This window comes from Lissotriton helveticus, chromosome 6, assembly GCF_964261635.1.
Source record: "Lissotriton helveticus chromosome 6, aLisHel1.1, whole genome shotgun sequence".
NCBI lineage: Eukaryota > Metazoa > Chordata > Amphibia > Caudata > Salamandridae > Lissotriton > Lissotriton helveticus.
Genome location: NC_136067.1, coordinates 1,103,894,838 through 1,103,911,922, shown reverse-complemented (window position 1 = coordinate 1,103,911,922; position 17,085 = coordinate 1,103,894,838). Strand labels below are relative to the sequence as shown.

The 17,085-nt window shown below is 46.9% G+C and overlaps 1 protein-coding gene across 1 annotated transcript in view; it reads left to right on the top strand.

Annotated features, from left to right (window-relative positions):
- Positions 1–17,085, top strand: part of BUB1 (BUB1 mitotic checkpoint serine/threonine kinase) — an 851,273-nt gene that overhangs the window by 481,992 nt on the left and 352,196 nt on the right. The window contains exon 20 of the mRNA XM_078648762.1: positions 13,630–13,746. Coding sequence (XP_078504888.1) covers positions 13,630–13,746 — 117 coding nt within the window. The remainder of the gene's footprint in view (positions 1–13,629; positions 13,747–17,085) is intronic.

The window sequence follows — 17,085 nt, the reverse complement described above, 5'->3', positions numbered from 1 at the left end:
GTAAGTCGAAGCATAAGAAGTCGTCGAAGAAGCATAGTTGTTTTTTAACTTCTCCCAGTCGGTCGGCCTGAGGAGGGATGTGGGTGGTGCCCCTCCTGCAGCTCAGCGTGCGGAGTCCATAGTCAACTCCCATTTCCCTCCCTTTCCGGGACTCGCAGCGACTCCCGCCCAGCTTTGTTCGTTCTACAAGGCGATGCATGCAATCTTTGGGTGGCCCGATCCCGCCAGCGCGCCTTTGGGCCCAGCGGACTCGGTTGGGGGGGCCTAGGCCTTCTCCGTTGGCGGCCCTGGCGCAGCAAGCCCCCCCTTGGATCCAAACCTGGATCCGGAGGCGCACTGGTTGACCTGATTACACATCCTCCGGCACCAATACCGCATTCGCCGCCGGCCGCCCCCAGCCTCCATCCCGACGTGGACCTGGAGCCGGACCGGCATCATCGGATCCGGCGCCAAGAGGGGTTTTTGTGCCCCTGTTCACTCCTGGGGTCCCTTTTTAAACAGAATGGCGCCCAGAGGATGAGGAGGAGGACTGGGAGGGTCAGGTGACCCTCTGACCGACCAGTTAGATGAACAGGACTGGAGGGAGGAAGTGGGGGATGCCAGTGGTCTCGACACCTCCCCTGACCGTGTCATGTTGTCCTCCTACCGTGGCTACGGAGAAGGGAACGTCGTACGCAGGTGTTGCGTAGGGCAGCAGAGGCTCTCAACCTTGAGCTTCCTACGATGGCGGTCAGGACAGAGGTGCTTCAACCGGCTGCTAGCTCTTCGGATTCCCTGCTGCCGCTTAATGAGCCCTCACCGATGTCCTTTTGTACACGGGGTCCAGGTCTAACACGGGGGCTACCGTGGACAGGATGATCGCCCAACGCCACTGCCCGGCTTGAGGCGACCCCACTTTCCTCTCCCAACATCACACCCCAGAGAGCTTGGTGGTCAAAGCTTCCACTACCAAGAGCGCATTCCCTATTCCTCCACCGGAAAGGGAATCCAAGAAGCTGGACCATCTTGGGAAGAAGATTTTCTCTTCCACCAGGTTAGGACTGTGGTCGGTAAACACCGCATGTCTCTTGGGCCATTATTCCCACTCTGTGTCGGATACGGTTGCGCAGGTGCTGCCTCAGTGTCCCGAGGAGGCCCGGACAGTGTTGTCCCAGACTATCTCCGTCGGGAGGGTTGCGGCGAAGTTTGCCATCCATTGTGGGCGAGGACAGCGCCGGCTCTGGGCAGGACCATTTCACCGTCCGTAGCGCTTCGTCGCTACGCCTAGATGAGATCGACTGGCTTTTCGGGGATGTCCAGAACACCTTGATAGACATGCCCTTTGATGGCCGTCGCCTTTCTGGCAACAAAGCAGACAACGCTCTAGAGCGTTTCAAGGACTCGCAGGCTATGACCAAGTCCTTGGGCCACTCCACCCGCCCTGCGCAATCTGCTGTTTGCCCCTTTCGTGGCTACGGAAGGGGTGCCCCATTACTTCCCGCCCAGAGCCACAGGCTGCTGCAAGTTACCCAACCTTTGCGCGGCCAGGGACGTGGGAACATTCGTCATGGTTCCAGGGGTCAGCGGGCGGGCAGGTCCACCAACCCCCCCCTCTGCAGCAGCTTCCAAACCTTCCTAGTCTGACATTTCAGGCCCATCAAACACCAGTGGGTGGCAAGATTCGCCATCACCTCCTCCTCTGGCGTACCATCACGGCGGACAGGTGGGTTTTGCAGATAGTCCGAAGGGGCTACTCCATTCCATTAAAGACTACCCCTCCTGCCATGCCACCGCAATATCACTGCATGTCGGAGGATCACCTGGCCCTTCTCCAGCAGGAAGTTACGGCTCCTTTGCCCAAAGGAGCCATTGAGCGCGTTCTTGTCCCAGAAGTACGTTGTGGTTGTTACTCCCACTACTTTATCTTCCCAAGAAGGACAAGGGCCTGTGTCCTATCTTGGGTCTCAGGAACCTCAAGGTCAAGATGTTGATGCTTGCTCAGGTCTGCCCTTGACCCGAAAGACTGGATGGTAGCGTTAGACTTGCAGGACGCTTATTTTCACATCCCTGTCCTGCCAGCCCACTGGTGTTACCTGCGGTTCACGGTAGGCCACAAGCATTTTCAGTTTACTGTGCTCCCCTTTGGCCTTACCAGCGCCCCTCGGGTGGTCACGAAAGTGATGGCGGTGGTCACAGCTCATCTGCGCAGATCAGGGGTTTCAGTCTTCCCCTATCACAACGAATGGCTGTTGAAGGCGGGCTTGCTCCAAAACAACAATAGAGGAAGTGTAGAGGTAATGATAGAATCACCCTCCTAACTGATCTATATAAACAAAAGGATTCTATCAATGTGTAATGGTGACTAATTTTTGTTTTTTTGGTGAATGTCTAATATATAAATGTGGAACTAGGCTCTCTCTTAGAGTGACAAGACGAGGGCACTATGTGCTTTTAAAATACCCCTCACACACTAAGAATCCCTTTAGTGTCATGTTTCATCATGGGGGTCTTCCCGTCCCTCTACGGGGCGGGGCGTGCTACGACCTACGAACTACGTGGGAGCACTGATTTTGTTGTGACAAAAGGCAATGTGTTGGTGCAGTGTAGGTGATATCAGTGAAGTGTAGGGACCTAAATATGTGAGTGCAGGATCAAAATTAAAAATTCCCTGGCTAGTAGAAAAAATATATTTTATTAACTTCTCTGGCTGGGAACGTTAAAAAGGGGGGTTTGTGGTAGAGCTGTTAGCTAGCTACCTGGTCAAGGGCCTGCCCCAGGCAGTCGTCTCCCACCTCCAGACTACGGTGGACCTCCTTCATTCGCTGGGGTTCTCCATTAATGTGCCGAAGTCAAACCTGATTCCCCCTCAGAAGCTCCTCTTCAACAGAGCGGTTCTGGACACGACGCGGTTTCGGGTCTATACTCCCAAACAGCGAGTCCGTGATATTCAGGCTATGATTCCGGTCTTTCAGCCTCTATCCCGGGTTTCGGTCAGAATGACCCTGAAGCTGCTGGGCCTCATGGCCTCCTGCATCCTGCTGGTTGATCATGCCAGGTGGCATATGTGGGCTCTGCAGTGGGACCTGAAGTTCCAGTTGGCACAGCATCAGGGGAATCTGTCTGATTGCATTCAGATCTCGGTGGGCACTGCACGACATTTGCAGTGGTGGCTCACGAACCAGGATTGGGTCAGCAGCAGATCCTGCTCCCTTCCCCAACCAGACCACACAGTGGTGTCGGACACATCCCTTCCGAGATGGGGCGGCCACATGGGAGAGGAGGAGATCAGAGGTCTTTGGCGGAGTTCGAGCTCCACATCAACCTTCTGGAGCGTCGGGTGATTCGTCTTGCACTCAAGGCATTCCTCCCCTCTGTCCGGGGAAGAGTAGTGCAGGTGTTCAAGAACAACACCACCGCCATGTGGTAATGCAGCAAACAGGGCGGGTTGGGGTTGTGGACCCTATGTCAGGAGGCTCTCCGCCTCTGGACATGGCTGGAACATCAGGTCATGTCCCTAGTGGTTCAACATCTGGCAGGTTCACTGAACGCCAGGACCGACGAGCTCAGCCGCAGGTTCATGATGGATCACGAATGGCGTCTTCACTCTGATATGGTGCAAGGTCTCTTTCAACAGTGGGGAGACCCTTGGTTAGATCTATTTGCTACCGAAGAGAACGCGCAATGTCAACAATTTTGCGTGTTGGAATTTCCAAGTCAATGCTGCCGTTACAACTTAGCCACAACTTTACACTTCTCACAATTGACTGAAACAAAAAGTGAGGGGGTCTGATTCTATTGAATGAATCTGTAGTTTTATTCTATTTTAACTTCTGTTTGATTGTTTGATCATTTTTTAAGCAAATTTTTTTTGATTCAAAAACAACATATAACATACAATATTTGAAAAAACATTCTATACATTAAAACACTCCCCTTTCTACACTCACACTGCTACTCATTATTGAATCACTCTCACACACTCTCTCCCATACTCAACATTATACCATTAATATTTACAATAGTTGAAAATCCACTGTTTCTTCAATAATGCCACAGGTTTATGTTTCACATCTATTAGTAATTCTATATACAGCAAAGTCATGTATTGAATAATGTCCTTATGGCATAACAAGCAAAAAGGTCTACGCGTTTCGAACTCTTTTCAGTATAGAGTTCTCATCAGGACCACACTGTGGAGTAAGAAAATGAGAGACCTGCGTTAGAAATGTGTTCTCAACCATACTAAAAACTGCTTTGTGGCTCAACATCCACTTGTTCCACATCTTACCTCACTTATAGCAACAATTCAATTTATCCTCAAAATCACGGCGCTGGACAACCTAAACGACATGAAAGCACACCACTCAGCTCAACTGTTTACAGAATTGTGGTTCTGATATGAGGTCTAACACACAGCTTGTCACTTACCAGTGAATCTTGGTGTGTCCTGCAATTAAATGATACAGAAATTCGATTTAACACTCCTTTATTTGGAACTAAAACAGTCGACAGAGTAATTATTTCCTCATTTCTTACCTCTTATAAATCTTAAAATTGTTCGTGTTGGCGGAATTGTCTCAAAGTTGTCCCTGTAATAATAAGGCCTTATTTATTACCATGTAATCTCCAGGCACTATTAATACACCGCCTTGCGTGTCTATTTGTATTTACCTCACATAGGGGACGCCATTGCGGGGAGCCGACTCGGAGTCCTGGAATGACAAATCATGAATTGAATGTCAGTCAGGTCCGCGCTCGACCACTATAACTTTTTGCATTTCAGCTCGTTTTAGCAGCGTTTTTTTATTTCCAGATGGTTCATTACCTTAGTTTGGAGCTGCCATCACCAAACGTCGGCTCCTGGGGTTCTGTTTTAGACGCGACCAGTCGTGCTGTTGGCTGCGTGTTTGGTCTTCCTGTATATTGCACTTCCGGGTGTTGCCCTGCAGTGTTAGGACGTGATATAACTGTCTAACGGCGGGGCCATATTGGAGTGGGTTTTAGGTTGCGTGATTCTGTGTTAAAGGCTGGCAATTGAGGTGTGTTGTACATACCATTGGATTATATCATTTAATTGGACACAATATTCTGGAACCTATAATGTCCTTGATAATTTCTCTGTGTGTTATTAAGATAGTTTGTACATTTCTGAAATCTCATTCAATCCTTCCATTGCTGAGTTAAATCTCACTATCTTCATTGCCTCGTAACGCGATAATTTCGCCTCGAGGTCCCCTCCTCTCTTGTCCTGCTCCACCTTGGCTATTACAGTCCAACGTAGATCAGTTTCTGTATGGTTTTTTAGTTGCCAATGTTGTACCAATGGTGCATTGGGTACCTTCCGTTTAATTCTTGATCTGTGTTGTTGGATGCGCATCCTGATCTCTTGGTTGGTTTTGCCAACATACAGGAGATTGCATGGACATGTTATCCCGTAAATTACGTAGCGTGACTTGCAGTTGGTGAATGTTTCGTGTCTCCACGAGATTACTAAGGTACTGAACCATCTGGAAATTAAAAAACGCTGCTAAAACGAGCTGAAATGCAAAAAGTTATAGTGGTCGAGCGCGGACCTGACTGACATTCAATTCATGATTTGTCATTCCAGGACTCCGAGTCGGCTCCCCGCAATGGCGTCCCCTATGTGAGGTAAATACAAATAGACACGCAAGGCGGTGTATTAATAGTGCCTGGAGATTACATGGTAATAAATAAGGCCTTATTACAGGGACAACTTTGAGACAATTCCGCCAACACGAACAATTTTAAGATTTATAAGAGGTAAGAAATGAGGAAATAATGACTGTCGACTGTTTTAGTTCCAAATAAAGGAGTGTTACATCGAATTTCTGTATCATTTAATTGCAGGACACACCAAGATTCACTGGTAAGTGACAAGCTGTGTGTTAGACCTCATATCAGAACCACAATTCTGTAAACAGTTGAGCTGAGTGGTGTGCTTTCATGTCGTTTAGGTTGTCCAGCGCCGTGATTTTGAGGATAAATTGAATTGTTGCTATAAGTGAGGTAAGATGTGGAACAAGTGGATGTTGAGCCACAAAGCAGTTTTTAGTATGGTTGAGAACACATTTCTAACGCAGGTCTCTCATTTTCTTACTCCACAGTGTGGTCCTGATGAGAACTCTATACTGAAAAGAGTTCGAAACGCGTAGACCTTTTTGCTTGTTATGCCATAAGGACATTATTCAATACATGACTTTGCTGTATATAGAATTACTAATAGATGTGAAACATAAACCTGTGGCATTATTGAAGAAACAGTGGATTTTCAACTATTGTAAATATTAATGGTATAATGTTGAGTATGGGAGAGAGTGTGTGAGAGTGATTCAATAATGAGTAGCAGTGTGAGTGTAGAAAGGGGAGTGTTTTAATGTATAGAATGTTTTTTCAAATATTGTATGTTATATGTTGTTTTTGAATCAAAAAAATGTTTGTGCTTAAAAAACAATCAAACAGAAGTTAAAATAGAATAAAACTACAGATTCATTCAATAGAATCAGACCCCCTCACTTTTTGTTTCAGTCAATTGTGAGAAGTGTAAAGTTGTGGCTAAGTTGTAACGGCAGCATTGGCGTTTTTCTATTGTATATTGCATGAGGCTGTGGCTTGGCCTTGCTGCTTGGGATCCCGTACCCAGTGGTGTTTTTTGGAATTTCCAAGTCGGCGCTCGCTAGGCGTTGCTTTTTCTCACAAGTGGTGTTGCGGTCTGTTGTATGCGTTTCTGCCTATACCACTTCTGTCCAGATTGCTGAGGAAGATCTGGCGCAACCGGGCCCACGTCATTCTTGTGGCTCCGGTTTGGACACGGAGACTGTGGTATCCCGAGCTGATCAACATGGCCATCGATCCTCCGACCAGTCTGCCTCTTTGGGAGGATCTTCTGTCGCAGCAACAGGAGACTGTCCTCTACCCGAATCTGTCCAGCCTCCACCTCCTTGCGTGGAGTTCGAGCGGCGGCAGTTGACGTCGTTCGACCAGCCTCCTGAAGTCTGCGATGTAATTTTGTCAGGCTGGCGTCCCTCCACTAAGACGGTAGACGCCTGCAGGTGGAACAAATTTGCGGTATGGTGCACAGAAAAGGCTGTGGATCCCCTTTCTGGCCCTCTAACGGAGGTTCTTTTGTTCCTTCTTTCTTTGGCCCCGCATGGCTCTGCTCTGGGAACTATCAAGGTCTATCTGTCGGCCATCTCTGCCTTTTTTCGGCTCCCAGATCAGCCTTCCCTTTTCAAGTCCCCGGTGATAAATCGATTCTTGAAAGCAAAACTCATCTCTTTCCTCCTATTCCTTTCGTTATGCCTCAGTGGGACTTGAACCTAGTTTTAACTTATTTAATGTGAGCCCGTTCACAACTATTCTCTGAGACTCTTGACTCTCAAAACTGCTTTCCTGGTGGCCATCACCTCTGCCAGACGGGTGAGTGAGCTCCAGGCGCTTTCTTCGAAGCCTCCTTTTCTATACTCTCAAAACTGCTTTCCTGGTGGCCATCACCTCTGCCAGACGGGTGAGTGAGCTCCAGGCGCTTTCTTCGAAGCCTCCTTTTCTATCTGTGCATCTGGACAAAGTTGTCCTCAGGACTCGTCCATCCTTCCTACCCAAGGTAGGCACTGCCTTCCACATTGGGCAAAGCATCACTTTGCCCACCTTCTTTCCGCCTCCGCATCCTTCAAAGGAGTAAGAGAGGCTCCACTGTCTGGACCTAAAACGTGCGCTTTCCTTTTATTTGGATTGCACCAAACAGTTCCGGGTGGATGATCAGCTCTCTGTTGGGTACAAAGCCGCCAACAAAGGTCGGCCGTACACAAACGAACCATCTCCTGATGGTTCAATTTGTGTATCAAAGCTTACTATTCTTTGGCAAAGAAGGTGCCTCCAGTGGGGCTGCGCGCCCATTCCACCAGGGCGACGGCTGCAACCACTGCTCTGGGATGAGGCGTTCCTCTACGTATGATATCTGTCCAGCAGCTACGTGGCCTTCTTTGGCCGTTCTATTCTCCAGGACTTTCTGGTGTGATCTTGGTTCGCAGACCCACCTCCGGGGTTGGTATTGCTGGAGTATCTATTCTAAGGTAAGGAATAAATAGCTAGCGTGTTTCTTTCAGATGAACAAGTTGCTGACTTTTGGTAACAATATATCTGTAAGAAACATTAGTTAGTTATAGATTCCTTACCGCCCCACCCATTCTCCCCGTTCTGTGAACTGATTTCTAGGGTTAAGGTTGTCCTTTCAGGGCCCTAGTTTTGTGCACTAGTGGTCAGTGTCTTGCATGGCTCTGCGTTTCTGGCGCGGAAAGTCGTGTATAGAACCCACATCAGCCCTTAAGGGCGGCGTCTAAGTAGCTGCTGCGACGTCATCCCGGTGACACGACGCCAACGACGAACGCAGAGCCGACTGGTGCCACCTTCCAATGCTTAGGGGTACTGCTGACGAAAAACTTTCTGGGTCCAGTCTGACGCCTGGAGGTAATTCTAAGGTAAGGAATCTAAAACGAACTAATGTTTCTTACAGATATATTGTTACCGAAGGTAAGAAATGGTTTTATAGTAGCATAGAGTATGTAGATCAATTTGATCTTTGGTAAGCCATCATAACTAAACCAAAAGTTGTATATTACAACTTGACCCCTTATTAGTGTAGCCCTAGGGGTTTCTTAAAGCTGGAACTGGTCTTGCACATTAGGATCATGACTGGAGTATATATTTTTCCAACCATATTGAGCCAGTGGAGGGTAGCTCGCAGTTCGAGCAATCCTGTGTGTATGTGCCACAGCTGATGAGAATGTCACTGTGAAATCCATAAGAATTTGAGGTGCCGATATAGAGGGTATTTTCTAGACTGCCTATTCTACTTCTTTCCTTGTGTCGTTTGGTTCACTGTGGGATTTGAATTTAGTATTAATGTTAAGGGATTTGTAGCGTGCACAGCTACTCAATAGAGTGCCCTGCCGCGAGCCCAAGAGTCATAGGAGACCAAAGTGTAAGAGAACTAGTAACAGGCTAATTGAACAGGTTAAGTTTTGAGTTTTTTCCTAAACTGAGAAGGATTCTTAAGACGCAGCAAATCCAGAGGTTGGGAATTCCAGTATGTTGCAGCAAGAAAGGCTAATGAGCTTACCCCCCTTACGTTTCAGACGAAACCTGGGAACAGACGCTAGGAACATGTTCGAGGAACGAAGAAGCCTGCCCGGGGTATAAAACTGAAAACGTTTCCTGAGATAGGCAGGGCAAAGTGTAGCATGAGCAATGGTCACAGCCTGAAACATTATCCTAGCTTCAACTGGCAACCAGTGTAAGTTACGCAAGTGTTGCCTAACACTGGAGCACTTAGGAAGATCCAATAGAAGACGGGCATCAGCATTCTGAACAACCTGCAATTTGTCCAAAAGATAGCAAGGAAGACCGACGTAAAGCGCATTCGCATAGTCTGTGCGAGAGGTAACCAAAGCACGGATAACCATTTCTTTAGCAGAGAGAGGCAGCAGTGGCAAGAATCTGCGGAGGAGTTTTAAGAAACCAAAGCAAGTGCCAGTGAATTTGCCAATCTGGTTACCAAAGCGGAGTTTTTCACCAAACCAGATGACAAGATTTTTCACGGGATGGCCAGAAGGAAACGGACAGGGGGATTCAGTCGCCAGAAATTATGCCAAAACAATGGGGGAAACTCCCCGAAGAAAAGAATCTCTGTTTTGTCTGTGTTACATTTTAACTGAGCAGACACAAACCAGCTAAATACCGCAGAGACAGGCAAGCCTTGACATGTGATGCGGCGGCCTCATGTTTCTTCCAGGTGAAAAAAAGTTGTGTCATCGGCGTAGGCAACCACTTTGGCAACTAGGTCCTCAGCCATCTGAATAAGAGGGGTCATAAGAGATTGAATAGCAGGGGACTCAAAATAGACCCCTGAGTAACCCCTGTCAGCAAAGGGTAGACACAAATGTGGGATTTCAAACTTGTTGAGTTCTATTTTCCAAAAAGGATTTTACTCACTCCCAAGCAGTACCGATGATGCCCAACTCCTGTAGACGGGCAAGGAGAAGTGAATGGGGGATAGTATCAAAAGCAGCCGAGAGGTCCAGCAGGACCAAGACGGCCCTGCCCCCAGCAACCAGAGTCTCAGGATTGGCCTCTGCTACTTCTACTAGGGCAGACTCAGTACCGTATGCGGCCCTTAATCCTGATTGGGCAGGATGGAGAAGGCCCTGCTGTTCAATGAAGGCGATAAGCTGCTTGTTGACCATTTTTTTGCAAACTTTGCTAATGGCAGGAAGCAGAGAGATGCGGCGATAACTGGAATTAAGATGGGAATCCAGAGTAGGTTTTTTAATGAGGGACAAGCAATGCCTGTTTCCAGTCGGTAGGAACGAAAGCAAGTGAAAGAGAAGTATTAATCAGCTGATTAAAAAATGGGTTGATAGCAGCAGCTGTAGCCATAAGTTTTGCAGGGCAAGGATCATGAGAGGAGCCCGATTTAAGGCAACATACAGCAGCCAGTGGGTCCAACAAAGATACAGGTTCAAATGCAGAAAAAGTAACACAGGTAGTGGAACCACATAAGTAATCAGGGGACAGCTGAAAAGGCTGGCAATCAGAGTTATGAAAATACGATTGCAATGCACTGACCTTATTGATAAAAAAATTGGAGAGTTCTTCACACCATTCAAGAGAAGGGGTGGGGGCCACGTTCATTGCATTGGGAGAAGTGAAGCTTTTTACAATGCTAAACAACTCTTTAACATTATTACTACTACTGGGCAATATGATCAGCGTAATAGGTCCGCTTGGCCATTCTAATGGACGCATAGTAGGCCTCATGGGCCATTTTCAATTTGGTCTTTGCCTCAGAACCATAATCGTGTCTCCATTTTCTCTCCAGCCTTTTACAATGCTGCTTCAGAATTTTGAGCTGGGGCGAGAACCATGGTTTGGACAGTGTGGCATTATGGTGTCTAGGTTTGGCTTGTGGAGTGAGATCGATCACCACCTTCTCAATCCAGCTATTAAAATGGGCAAGGGCAGGAACAAAATCAGCAGGGAGCGAAGGCGGACATTCTGCTAAAGCTAGATAGAATGCAGCAGGCTCTATTTTAGGGGGTGCCCTTCCCCAGCCTTTGAAGCGAGGCCTGAGAGAAGGATGACCTTTGGAAATCTGCCAGGAGAAAGGAATCCGATAATGGTTACTGGTAGAGGGGGAGACAGTAGGAAAGGCAAACTAGAGCAAATTACATCTAGCGTGTGACCACCACAATGAGTCAGGTCAGACACATATAGTTGGAGTGAAGACGACTGTATCACAGCTAGAAAATCATGTGTCATTCCCATCGGTGTTATCGATGTGAATGTTAGTCACCAAATAGCAGAAAATGCGAATATCGCTAAGCCCTAGGCGTGATCCAGTCGGCAGGCAACTTGGGAAAGGGACCAGCAGGTCCAGGGGGACGATAAAGCAGTATCCCCCCAAGCAGTAGTGAGGGGAAATTTTGATGCAAAAAGTCAGAGGAATCAGTCAGTTCACTGCATTGACATTCCCACTCTTCCCTCACAATCAACACAACACCCACCGCCACCCTACTTTGTGGTTGGCTCTAAATATCTTAAACCCATTAGGGATAGCCATTTCCACAACTGGATTAGAGGAAGGGCTAAACCAGGTTTCAGTTATAAAATGCAGGTCCAACGACTCATCAATAAGCAGGTCAAAAATATCCTGATAATGCTTTGGAATGGAGCGGGCATTGATAAGCACAGCCTTAATATCACGTAACACATTCCTACCATCTAACTCACCAATAGAGGCGATGGAGAGCAGGGGAAATTCAAGATTGCACTTATCACAGGTGTAATTATTGTCCTTAGCAGCATCCCATTTCTTACATTCCCCACAATTAAGTTTGAGGGACAGCAGCTCAGGACCATCAAGTTTCAACACTGGTATGAACCAGTACACTAGCATAGGGACTGGTGCTTCCGGGACGCTGACGGGCTTGCCTTAGGTGCACCCGATGAGTGTCCGCTGGGAGCTCTGCAGCGCGAATCTTTAACCCCTCCCTCTAAAAAACACTAGAGCACGCACTGAATGCAGCAGTCGAAGGAGCGTTAGCTATAGAGTGCAGCTTCCTTAAGCCTGGCCTTTCAAACTAATACATAGGTCCTCAGTTTGCCAACTTACTATGAAGACTGCATTCTTTGCAAAAATATCATTGACTCATAGTATTGGTAAATGCAGGCCTTCTCATTCAACATTAGTCAGTGTGTCACTTTATTTCTTATTTCCTTCTCCTTCACTCCTACAAGAAAGATGAGAGGGTATATAGAATGAACCCCAATATCTTACTATGTCGACCGCACAATGCTGATTGAATTGCCAGTTCTTTATGGTCTGACTGCATCCCTTGGGCAGGCTATGGCTAAACATACAATTTCATGTTGGTTTACCCTTATCATAAGGACCAGCAATGCCTTCGCTAAAGAAGGCCCTCCATCTGGTATTCACTAAACAAGCGGTATCCCTGCTTCTCCCACTCTTCCTAGGGGCGTCTCATTGTTCGATATTTCCCGAGTGGCAACTTGGCCTTTTGCGCATTGCGAACCATTCCTGCCTTACAGCTCAAGCACACAGGGATCTATATTTTTGTAAGGGTTTATAATATGACTTGCTTGCTTAAGTACTGACGTATAAGAGGAAGGCCCTGGCAAGACTGATTTGCATATTTCTGGCTCTAAACTGGGGTGGCATGGTGAGCAAAAGAACAATAGATTTAACCCAGATTTCTTAACTGGGGTGAATGTATGATTTATTTAGCATTACATCCATTATTTGTTTGCATAGCACTTTTCATCCTAAGCAGGATGGGTATACCCAGACGTGGGTCCCTTGTTCACTGTACAACTGGATTCAAGCTAGCCTGGCTGATGAAGGGTAATACCCAGAAACCGGCCCAGGATGCTTGTTTCCGGTCCAAGGAGGACCTGGCGTGGCAGTTCAGTCTGGACTGTTCCAATGAGGCACAGGGTCAAGACTGATTTGCAGATGTCTGGCTCTAAACTGCGGTGGCATGGTGCGCAAAAGAACGATGGATTTAACCCAGATCTCTTGACTGGGGGTGAATGTATGATTTATTCAGCATTCCATCCATCATTTGTTTGTGGCAGTTCAGGCTGAACTGTTTGATGTAGAGCAGGGTCAAGACTGATTTGCATGTGACTGAGTCCAAACTGAGGCAGCATGGTTTGCAATCACTATTGATGGACTGTGATTGGGCTAGAGTAATTACAGTGGCTGAGATTAATTCAACCCTTCCTTCCATCACTATGTATATAATTTACCTTGGTAATGCATCCCCACACATCCATTTTGGTTATTGCTTTGTGACTCATTCATTAGGTGAGTAATCTGCAGAAAATATTGGTCTGGGGAAAATGAAGCCACGTCTTTAGGCTTATGGTAGCACAGGAGAGCTATTGATGGGGAAAGGTCTTGCAGAGTCAATCTGACACCAGAAGGCTATTCATTATGTGCAGCCTTTGTAGTCTGTATCCACCAGAAATTAGGGAAATTAAGTAACTTCTTTTTTTGCACGAATTTATTTACAACCTTAATTGTTTCAAAAGCCTATTGTTTATTTTTTGCAGGTTATATATGGGACATGTTTCAGGTGCAACCTGGGTCTGCTAATTTGGAGGAAGATGAGATGTTGGACTTGGATAAAGGAAATAATCTAGACCTAGAGGCTTTTTGCAGAAACGACTGTAAGTATCATGTTAATTGTATAACTAAACATCATCTTGATTTTGGTCTGGGTTAGCCCAAAATGTAAACGTTTGGTACACAATTAAAAAACCTTTGTTATAATGACTATGTATCTGAACTCCTAATGGATGTTTCTAATGAATATTTGTTTTTTAAAATTTGGAGGTGTATCTTGGTGCTGTGGATTTAATTGCCAGGTTCTTGGAATTTTTTCAGGAAGCAGGTATAGTACTGAGGGAGTCTTGACTGCACCCTAATGGATACATGAATTTTAAAACTAGAACAGGGCTAAATCATCAAGCACTGTTGGTGTCTGGTCTAGGAATGGAAGAAGAAAGTATTTGAGGTGCTGGGCCAGCATGGAAATGGGAGTATGATGATTGCTCTTTGGTTGTGTACTGTTCAGTCCTGTAATAAGTGCAGTCAGAATAGATCTGTTGCTGAATCCTGACTGCTGCTTATGCAGTTGGAATGGGGATGCAGAGGCCTGTGATTTATGGTAATTGGTTCATCTTAAAGACCTTTGAATGGGGAGGCAAGTTTATGGCACTACTGTATTGTTGCGGCCTTTAGTTCTTTGATTGAGTTATCTTTCTGTTTTGAAATGACTACACAAGGCTGTGGAGACCACACACTAAGAGAAACATAGAGGGTTCAAACAGAGGTGTCTTAAGGTTCTCATCATTCTCTGTTTGAAGGTCCTAGTGGTGTAGCCTAATCAGGTATCTTTCCCACATCAGCATACCCAAACAAGAGGCATTTTGTCATTAGACATGTTTTTTGCAATGGCATGTACTGTGACCTCTGCTGTGCCTTCACTTGCCACGAAAGTCATTGTAATGCCGATCACTATCCTGATAAAGCCTGTGCCAAAATTACATACATATACAATTTAAGGATGCTTTGGGGAGGATGTTCTTTGTGTATGGAAACTTCAGTTTCAACCATTTCTGAAAAGATGATTATCATGCACCAGTGTCTTTTGCAAATTGGATACGGTTACACTTTTTCACCTGGACACTTAACATCTGGCCACTGAGTCAGGGGACATGGACAGAGGACCCCAATATTCACAGCAAAGTCTAGACTCTTGTTGAGCGTTCACATAGTGGATCTGGAGTGTATGAATCATGAGTTTAAAAAAAACAACTATTTGGCAGGTGAAAAATGGTACTGTCACTTTGTTTAAAGAAATTGTAATGTCGTCTGTCTGTAGTTATTCATTTATGATGGACTCCACATAGTAGATTCCTCACCTTTTGAATATTTCCCCAGTTGTCGCACTAGGTCCAGAAACGTTCCTACAGTACCTCTGAATCGTACCAGGGGGTACTTTGGGGCTCCGCATCAATGCCGTTCTGCTCTGGAAATGACGAGCAGAATTAATAGCCACCACTCCTGCGCTCTGACATCAGTTCCTTGCTTTCCTCGCCACCAGACACAGATCCGGAGCAGTCGTTTGAGACCAGTTTATCTCCGTTTTAAACTATGTGGAAGGCAAATATCCCCTCCTAAGACAGCAGGGTTTAAACCTTATGAGAACTGTCGCGAGCAGATATCTGTCACAGATCCACATCATGTTTGCCTGTGGTAGGGCCATGCCTCTAAGGCCTGCAATGTCTGCATGTCAATGAATCCGTAGGCCATTCGGGACTGCAAGGCTAAGCTCTGTCGCCAAGCACTGAACGACCCTGCGCCGAGACGGTCTAAGTCTAAATGTCTGTCTCGTTGCCAGCCAGAAGTCCATCCTGAGATTGATAACCTAGGATAAGCTGAAGAATAAAACATAAAAAATCCAAGCTGGACTCTGCTCCTTCCTACCTCTCTTACACGTGAGAAGTTGTGAGGGCACTGCTTTGCCTCTAAATCAAGCTTCTGAAGTTAGTTGATGTCTGGGACAATCCTTCAACTTGTCTCTGCATAAATCGAATTTCAGGGCAGTCTGTGACAGATACAGATACAAGTGTGCCTTGAGGCCATGCTGTGACTCTCTGGAAGCCTTCCAACTTCATCTGGCGTGCCTCCATATCCTCACAGATGCAGGAGGTCCTGCATCAGGGATACTGCCAGTGGGTTCATCCTTGGTGCCAGTTGAACCCTTTGACCCCATTGCTGGACCTCTACTGGCACCTGTGTCAACGCCACCTCCTCATCCACTGAGTTTCCTGGAACACATATGCCAACTTCACTAACGCTGCAGGATGAGGCACAACCCGTTGTGCACTGTGACTCAGTCATCACTGAACTCATCCGAGGCTGCGCTCTGTGTCCATCGATCAGCAGTCTTTGCCCGCTTTATCTGAGCCACTTAACACCATAGTTCTGCAGGGCAGGTCTCAGATGCTACATTTTTTTATTTGAGACTGATTCTGATGAGGAGTATGTTCCGGAGATGCCGGAGATGAATTTGGTCAACCCTACTGTGAAGAAAACTGGTATGAGGACCTCCAGTATGTAAGTGGCCCTCACACCTCTCATTACACTGGCCTTGTCTCTTCACTAGGCCCTGCCAATGAGGAAAGTGCCTCCTCCTGGATGGTCATGCTTTAGTTCCCAACGTAGAGTTCAAAACCAATGTGGTCTGCGACAATAGTGCACGTTGCACGACCCCATAGTGAAGTTGACCATTAGATGTGTCGTCGATCCACCATTGGATGTGACGTCGTCCACCATTGGATGTGACGTTGTCCACCATTGGATGTGACGTCGTCCACCATTGGATGGGACGTCGACCACCATTGGATGGGACGTCGACCACCATTGGATGGGACGTCGACCACCATTGGATGGGACGTCGACCACCATTGGCTGCGACGTCGACCACCATTGGCTGCGACGTCGACCACCATTGGCTGAGACGGCGACCACCATTGGCTGCGACGGCGACCACCTTTGGATGCGACGGCGACCACCATTGGATGCGACGTCGACCACCATTGGATGTGACATCGATATGACGTCGGCCACCATTGGATGTGACGTCGGCCACCATTGGATGGGACGACGACTGAGTCCATATATAGCCCCTCCTGACATGCTGACGTTAGTTTCTTCTCTTCCTCACTTCCAACACAAATCCGGTAAACGGTTCCTCAGGCCGTTTTTAGGCCTACCGCTACGTTTACGTCAAATTTAACAGTGTGTTTTTAAACAATCTTTCATGTCCTCCGGATTCAAGTCTTGTGGGTCGTGTGGTTGACAAATGTCTGCCACGGACCCTTGTGGTGCCTGGGGAAGCACCATGACTTCAAGGAGTGCGACTAATATTGCCAACTTCACCCGAAGGCACTGAGGGAACATCGAGTGAAGCTCCTAGTGGCATGGATGTTGCAGTCTTC